The sequence below is a fragment of the Armigeres subalbatus genome, chromosome 3, assembly GCF_024139115.2.
Source record: "Armigeres subalbatus isolate Guangzhou_Male chromosome 3, GZ_Asu_2, whole genome shotgun sequence".
NCBI classification, from domain to species: Eukaryota; Metazoa; Arthropoda; class Insecta; order Diptera; family Culicidae; genus Armigeres; species Armigeres subalbatus.
In genome coordinates, this window is record NC_085141.1 from 148,258,621 (window position 1) to 148,267,574 (window position 8,954).

At 39.2% G+C, this 8,954-nt stretch overlaps 1 protein-coding gene across 1 annotated transcript in view; it reads left to right on the forward strand.

The window, feature by feature from the left end:
- The window catches only part of LOC134219255 (coiled-coil domain-containing protein 174), an 81,590-nt gene extending 76,277 nt beyond the window's left edge, over positions 1–5,313 (forward strand). Inside the window, exon 4 of the mRNA XM_062697963.1 lies at positions 4,043–5,313. Within this exon, the coding sequence (XP_062553947.1) occupies positions 4,043–5,268 (1,226 nt within the window). The 3' untranslated portion in view covers positions 5,269–5,313. The remainder of the gene's footprint in view (positions 1–4,042) is intronic.
- Positions 5,314–8,954: the final 3,641 nt, after the last annotated feature.

The window sequence follows — 8,954 nt, forward strand, 5'->3', positions numbered from 1 at the left end:
CTGTTCGACCATATGGAATTTTCGACAAAATGATTTTAAACTAGATGGGCTTCAGCCAAATGGTTTGTTTGGTCAAACTAGGAATGGGCGTTTTTAACAGATTGTGCCTAATGTGCTATATTTTTACTTTTGTTATATTAGGGATAATGTCTAGGAATTTAAAAAACTCAAAGGTGCAGCCCAATCGGGTTGTACGCAAAGGTGACGTAGGACTACGTAGCTATTCGAAATTGATTGTATTTGCCATAATAACTTGTGTCGTTTTATTAACATTGAGCAAACTGCTCGGAGGCCAACTGAATTAAGAAGTCGAATAGTTGTTCCCAGTTGGATGGACTTTGAGTCTCTAACCGTGGAATTAAATGACTCATCGGCCGTTGAAGCCACTCAGTCGGGAACATCACAATCCTTAGTTTGCCACGAACGCTTACATCGCGGGCGAAGACCAAACGTTGCATATAAATATATTTGTGTTTGGTTTCACGCCACTTCTGATTCTGCTTATTTCTCCTTTATTTCGGCCATTTTTGAGGATGGTGTCCTCCAAAAAGGTCTTTATGCATACAAAAGAAGGTTGATCCGACAATCCGATATGAACTTTCTTTAAAGTGCAAAACTCAATCGTAACTAGCAAATTTGATAGCGCGGCGGAGGGAGATGATGCAATTAATTTGAACAGATGGAATCACTAACAGCAACCAAGCTACCACGCAAAACCCGATGCCGCCGAAACAATCCATTTTCGCAACTAACTCTTTCTTTCCATAAAATACTGGTCCTCAGAAAAACCAATTTTCTTTTCCCAATGCGTCTTTCCAATAACTAACTGCATCCAAACGCTTAACAGTACCTTGCGTTGAAATTGTCCGACCGCCTTCGTGCTGCTGTGTCCGCTCCGCTGCATCGAATGTCGAACCGAATCCCGATCAAAACGGCTCGCGCGCGCCGAATAGCAGCTTTCTTGTATTTAATAAATTAAGCCCGTTAGCCCCGCCCCTTTGTGATCTAATATGGGTGTAAATAAAATGTGCATTCATAACGATTAATGAAGGGGCGGGGCTAATGGAATTACTTCATTAGTTATAAGAAAGCTGCTTTTTGACGCGCGCGAGCCATTTTGATCGGGATTCCGCAGCAGACCAATTCTAAGAATCTTATGAAATTTTCTCGCAAGATTCTGAATTTGGTTATGAGCTGTTGGTTATCTAAGATGCGTATTGCTGTGAAGAGTAACAACATAAATTTGACTCAAGACGAAGTTTCTTCATATTACCAAACATTATCTCTTGGCATCTGTCTGCCCGAGCGACGTTCACCGATGAGTGGTTGCTGTAGATAGTTTCCACAGAGGTGGCGTCTTCATTGATTTTATACAAAAGAAGGTTGATCCGACTATCCGAAATAAACTTTCATTCAAGTACAAAACTCAATAGTAAATAGCGAATTTGATAGCGCGTCGGAGGGAGATGATGCAGTAAATTTGAATGGATGAAATCACTAACAGCAACCAAGGTACCACGCCAAACCCGATGCCACCGAAACAGTCCATTTTCGCAATTAACTCTTTCTTTCCATAAAATGTTGGTCCTGAGAAGAACCAATTTTCTTTTCCCAATGCGCCTTCTGTCCAATAACTAACTGCATCCAATCGCTTGTCGACATCTTGCGTTGCAACTTTCCGACCGCCACTCGATGATTTTTCGCTAAGCCTCCAAAAGTTGAAATATTTTTTCAGCATTGCCACCCACTCAGTGCTGCTGTGTCCGCTCCGCTGCATTGAATGTCGAACCGCTCTGTGGAATCCCGATCAAAATGGCTCGCGCGTGCCGGAAAGCCGCTTTTGTATTTAATAAATTAAGCTCGTTAGCCCCGCCCCTTTGTGATCTGATATGGGTGTAAATATAATGTGCACTCAACGATTAATGAAGGGACGGGGTAATGGAATTACTTCATTAGATATAAGAAAGCTGCTTTTCGATAGCGCGAGCCATTTCGATCGAGATTCCGCAGACAACGGACCATTCGAAGAATGACAAATTCTAAGAATCCCATGAAATTTTCTCGATTCTGAATTTGGTTATGAGATGTAGTTTATCTTAGATGCGTATTGTTGCTAGGAACGACAACAGTTTCTTCAGAGTTTCTTCATATTGCAAAACATTAGCTTTCGGCATCTGGCTGTCCGAGCGACGTTCACCGATGGGTGGTTGCTGTGTAAAGTTTCCCTGAGGTGGCGTCTTCATTGATTTTATACAAAAGCGACCATTTTATACAAAAGAAGGCTGATCCGACTATCCGAAATAAATTTTCTTCAAAGTGCAAAACTCAATCGTAAATAGCGAATTTGATAGCGCGTCGGAGGGAGATGATGTAGTGAATTTGAATGGATGGAATCACTAACAGCAACCAAACTACCACGCCAAACCCGATGCCACCGAAACAGTCCATTTTCGCAATTAACTCTTTCTTTTCGTAAAATGTTGGTCCTGAGAAGAACCAATTTTAATAAATTTTCAGCATCGGCACTGGCGGTGCTTGATCGCCACAGTGCTATTTTTATGGTCAACCTTTTCTTCATATGAAATTCTGGTTCGTTGAGGTTGAATGATCTACAGCAACACATCGAGCACCACCACCAATGCGATGGATTTCCTTTGAAAATGTCAGCGCCTCCGTGATGCTGTGTCGGCTCCGCTGCGATCGCTTTGATGCGTCAGCTCTGCGTAAAATCTTGTTCAAACTGAAGATTAGATCCAAACCCGCAAGTGATTGATTTTTGATGTCTGTGCTAGTGATGCATGTACGTGATTGGTTGGTTGACCTATTTCTAAACTTTTTATCAATTTTCGATAATAAATAGTTAAAATTTAGTATTTTCATATAAATACAAAGAAGCGTTGACTCATCCTTGATCGAATGGTCCAAAAAAATTGAAAATCCATGGAGAAACGGCTTAGATATTAAAGTTTAAAGTCTATCATATTTTCGTGACGGTCCCCGATTTTCGCAATCGTAAAGTGTACCCCAATATAGAAAACACAGACGTAGTCCTACGTCAAAAATCGAAATCCGATATCAGCAACACAAAATCGATACAAAATATCGATTAATCGGAGCCAAAATATCGATTCCCGATATATCGTATCGGTATCGCCCATTCCTAGGTCAAACAAAATATTAAGCCAAACAACTATCAGCCTTACAAACAAAGAATTTTAGCTATATAATCTATAGAGGACAATTTTGTTCATATAAGCGCTTTATTCACCTCCAATGTTTGTTAGGTTGTAGCCTTCGGCAAAATGAGTTTCTGCCAAATAACTCTTCTCCGTTCAAAAATTCTAAAGAGTATTTTTTTGGATTCCAACAGGAAATCCTTTAAAATTTACAATCGATGTTCTCTGACGAGAAACTGTATTGAACTTTAAAAGAGATCATTGCTATTTCCACGAAAAATCTCTGGAGTTCTAACGAGATGTTCTAGGGAACAATTGGTAAAATCTACGAAAATTCCACTGAATCTTCGGAATAAAATTTCCACGAAAAATGCTACGAATTTCTTCAAATTTGAATCAGCGTAGAAAATTATAGACCACCGGCGTGACAAATTTTAAACGGCGGCGCGCACCTCTACATAGGAGCTATGATATGAAGCCCAGGAGCAGTAACCTTATCTGTAAAGATTACAAAGTGGTGAAATTAAATGAAATAGCAGGAGAAAACGGCAGGTGTTTCCGCCCTTCGTCGTAGGGGCTAAAACCAACAAAAGCAACGCCAATTTGCTAGAACTCTACCAATAGCAGAACGTTTCTCATGAGCCTATAAATTCAAGAAGCTATAATACCTAATTAATCAAAAACAAACGGATGAATAATTCTCATTTATTCAAATCCAATCTTGCCAATCAAGCTTAAAAAACTGAAGAAATCAATAGTAAAAGCTTCGATATTTTTAAGTTTTTTTTTGCGAAATCCGTACTTTCTATTTATTAGGACTTGGTTTTGCAACTTATCATATATCTTTTTGATTTTTTATTCCACAGAGGCCCGCCAGCACGGTGTTGGTTATTACGCATTCTCAACTGACCGTGACGAACGTAACCGCCAGCAGCAGGAGCTTGATTCGATCCGTGATTCTACTTTGGAGGCCCAAAAAGAGCGAGAAGATTTACGCAAAGCACGTGACAAGATAATTGCAGACCGGATGAAGGCTGCCAAGGCAAGGCAACGTGCTCGCCAGGGATTGCCACCGGAGGAGGATCCAAGTGAGGTATTAGAAAAGGAAACGCTGCAAACGGATGCCTCAGAGGATGCGTTGTACGACACAAGTGAGGAGAGGAAACGGCTAAAGGCGGAGTCCAAGGCGCAGCGGAAAAAGGATAAGGAAGAACGAAAAAGAGACCGTGAACGGCAAAAACACGTTCGACCTTGGGACGAAGGGAAGCATAAAGATGAAGAAATGGAGTGGAAACCGGCCAGGGAGTGGCACGTCATGTCGCAGGAGGAATGGAATGAAATGAAGCGGAAAGAACGGATAGATGAGTTCGCCCCACCTGTCGATTATTATCCGAAAGCTGAACGGAGGTCGAATAATACTATGCAGCAATCGAGATATTATGAAGGTAAAGTTGTACAACTTGAAAAACAGGATGCAGACGATGATTATAAATCTGACGAAGGAAATGACGACGATCAGATTGGTCCTCTTCCTAGTGTTCAATCTTATGAAAGAGCTCATAGTACGGCTAATAATCCACTTCTACCGACGTCTGTGTTCTATGACCGAGACGCTCAAGATGGGGATGTTGTCAGCATGCCTACCATCCCTGGAACAGAGGATGACATAATTTTACCGGAAGAAACGAATCGTACGCTATTTTTCACCACTAAGAAGAACAAGAAACAATTTAAACGACGAAATTATGATGCATCGTTGGATGCTGGGTCGGAAAAACGACACAAACCGCAGCAGCAGTCTGTGTTGATACAAAATGAATTGAGCTGTGATGGAGAATCAGGAAACGAGGGTGAATTTTGTAGTCGGAGAACGGGAGATGGGGCCGAAATTCCACCACCGCCCACGTTCGAGTATTATGGACCATCATCATCATCATCGGCGAAGCATAACCAGCGTAGAGCACAGCCAGTTTCGAAAAATGCCCTTGAGGCATCAATCGAGGCTGGTTTGCGGTTTTTGCGGGAACAATCGGATAAAGGTGGTCCAAATACGGGTACTAAGAATAAGTGGACATCCAATGCGGATTATTGAGCTGAGAGGTTTGAGGGTGAATAAAAATTGTTTCGTTTATGATTAGATTGTAGAATATTATCCAAGTTGAGGAGTGAACTTTCCAGTTTTTATCGGGAAATTATATACATCAAGGTAAGTATTATATTTATTTATTTTTATACATTTCTAATTCAAATGTGTACACAACAATAGGGTATGACGGGGCAAGATAAGCACCTTAAGAAAGACACTTAATCTCAGCAAGCATGTTTTTCTATATTACAATAGACGAACTCGCCCGACCTTGCTCAGGATATATATATATATATATATACCTGTCAATCGTATAGTACTCTAAATCGATTTAGGTTCATAATTTATTAAATCGTAGTATTTTAACATTTGTTCAACTTTTCCAATGAAATGTGCTTTTTGCCTTTCTCGTACAACAAAGTTGTACTGAAAGGCTATCATTTCACTACGAAAACGAACTTTTTATAGAAGCCTCGGAGACCCATAGTGTTATACCGTGGACCCCCGATAATTTGAACGGTACCTCATTCAAATTAACGGGGTTCATTATTAATTTGAACTTCTGGTTACTCTATTAGCATCAGAAAAACTGGTTTCTGGCTGCTCTCTTTGCTGGTTTGTTTTGATTCTGCGTTCCGTTTCACGATGTTCCATTTTTCTTTTCTCGATTCCACGTGTTAAATGAAAAGATATTTTAGTTACTAGATAAAGATTGTCGCTGTCGTCGCTGTCCGGAACATCTTTTGCTGGCGAGGATAGGGGAGCTAAATGTCAAAGAAGGAAAATCCATACGATTTGACAGGTATGTACCACACATGTTTCGGACAGCAGAACAAAGGGAACAGTAGCGACAATCTTTATCTAGTAACTAAAATATCTTTTGTTAAATGACGTTTGAACCATTTTTAATTTGAACGATGTTCAAACGAACGGGGTTCAAATAAAAAAGTGTTCAGATTAAAAACGGTTATATTACCGGGGGTCCACGGTATACCAATCAACTCAGCTCGACGAGCTGAGAAAATGTCTGTCTGTCCGTGTGTATGTGTGTGCACAAAAGCTAAGAAAAACATTAGACAACTTTTCATATAGTAATCCTCAACCGTTTTTATCGCAACTATAGATAGTGGAATATATAGATGACCCTGTCCATGGATGATGGGGTCAACGTTGATAAGTCAAGTGTCTGCATATTGTTAAAATTGTGAAATAATTTGTTCTTTTATAGTACACATTGCTAGTATTATTAGTACTCAATACATTACCGTTAGACGAAAACAAGATGAATTTAATTGCATTCGAGTATGGTTACACTACTAAGCAGTACTGAAGTACGTACTTCAAACCCGGTAACATTTCAATTTAACAGAAACGCGTCGAGTATTTTTTGCCAATATATAGAAAATAATTAAACACTTGATATATCATACCTCCTTGCAAATACTTAGAGAAGGTGTCGCATGATCTAACAACATTTTCTTGAGTATATGCTGCGGAGGTTCCGGCAGGGTCTAGTACCAGTCTTAACTAACAAAATACTAACACAAAAGACTGGGAAGCAAACGATCATCCATTGCACCAATTGTAGTTCATAGTTCAGTATACAGTAAGTAGTGAAAATAGATACTGTAGATTTACTAATTTTGGATTATATATGGTGATTGTATCCGTTATTTCTTCTCAGTAATCTTTGTTATTTTACTCTTACTTTCACTGCATGGATCAACGTATAAACAAACCTGTTTCGCTCTTCATTTTTTCGGGTTAGGAAAAAATAATACATACTCCAATGTAAAGAAAGATTGAAGGACATAGGAGACGTGACTAAGTGTATTCTGAAAGACAAATAAAATTAGTTGACCACCTTATAACACAGTAAATGACCGATAGGGAATGAACTCATGATCAGCGCTAGACGGTAAAACAAGAGATAGAGTCACGTTTAACCACAGAGAACAGACATGGATGCTCGAACAAAATTTCGTTTAAAACATGTGTAAAGATTCAAATCGCACCTCAGCACCGCCAACGCAGGCTGCCCGACATAAAAACTCAATTCCACTAAGTGATGGCGTTGGCATACACTTCATAAACAATGTAGTGCTGCCACCTAGGAGCGAGCCTGGGAGCAATTCAGAATGAACACTAGCGCTAAAAAGTAAAACACGGCAAATTTTAACCATATTTATCAGCACACTAGCACCGCGCAACGGGGGCATAACGACATACTTTAAAATAACCAGTACAAACTTTTACACAAGCACGCGAATGAAGATGAACGTCTGTTCTCTGTGGTTTAACTGAGACCTTAGCCACCTATGTGCATGAGAATAGACCATATGATGTTTTCATCCACTATCCTTTTATCTACATGTCAAATGACACTAATAGTTTGACCACCTAAGGTCGTGAGGAGGATCAATCAATGTCTTTTTAAGCCCATCATCAAATGGAAGCTCACGAAATGGTTTGAAATTTTTACTGACTAAATCTAGTTCCGAGACAATGATGATGCTATGCAAGGCCGTCATAAGTCCACAAAGATAGTATCAGGCGTTTTCTTAGAACATGGTTCTTCAAAATATGTAGTTGTTAAAATAGCAGGCTAAAATTTTTGAAGATTGTTTGGTGAACGGTTCTGAACTGTGGCCTATTTTGGCTTTTCGATTCAGTTTCGACTGCTTTCACTAGATAATTTTCAAAACTTTGGACGATTATTAATATTCATCAAATTGTAATACGATATTTTAGTTTCAAAATACGTTTTCATGAAAGGTGTTTGTTTGAAATATAGTCAGCAATTCAAATTTTACGAGATGTATCGCAATTCCTATACCATATACACATCAACATAATTGTATTAACACTGACTCGCGATTGAAAATTAAGATTTTGAACAAACTTTTAAAGCTTCTTTTGTTTGATGGGGACATTACTTAAACGCTATTGATGAGAAAACTACTTCGAAACAATACCACTCACACTGAATACTCCGAACAATATTGAAAGAGACTTTTTATAAGAATTGTTTAGATCAGGCCTTAACAGCAGACTGTAATGACGAATAGATTGATCATTTAGGAGTAAGGATTTGTAAGGGTTACCTTGCTGGACAACTATAATTTGTAACATCAGACAACTCTAACTGGAAGAATCAGATATCAACACGACATACTAACAAACACATTTGTTTAACCGCCTAAATACAAGGGAAGCTCTTTGTGATTTATAATTGGATTCAAAGTTAATACATATAATCAAATATTATAACCGACATCTCTCCACAGCTTTAATATTCATCATAAAAATATCCCCAACCTGCCCATACTCCTAAGGCAGTGATATACTAGCAGTATATCCCGCAAAACTTAAAACCCCCATGGGTAAAGATGTTGTGAAGCCTTATCCTTTAGTCCCTGGTGTATCATGGACGATATGAATTTCAAATTCACATCGGTGACTTGGCCCCCGGCCCCCTTATACATCAATAAAATAAAATAAAATAAAAAAATAAAAATAACTATAGATAGTGGAATATATAGATGAGCGAAGATAAATCCTCTGTCTCCAAATGAACTGTCAAACGTTTCTCCAAACGAGCATGACGTCACTATTTCAAAGGAAATGTTAAGGGCTGTGACGTCATATGCGCGCGTGCACGGTCAAAAAAATCGACTCGGCCATGCTTTCGC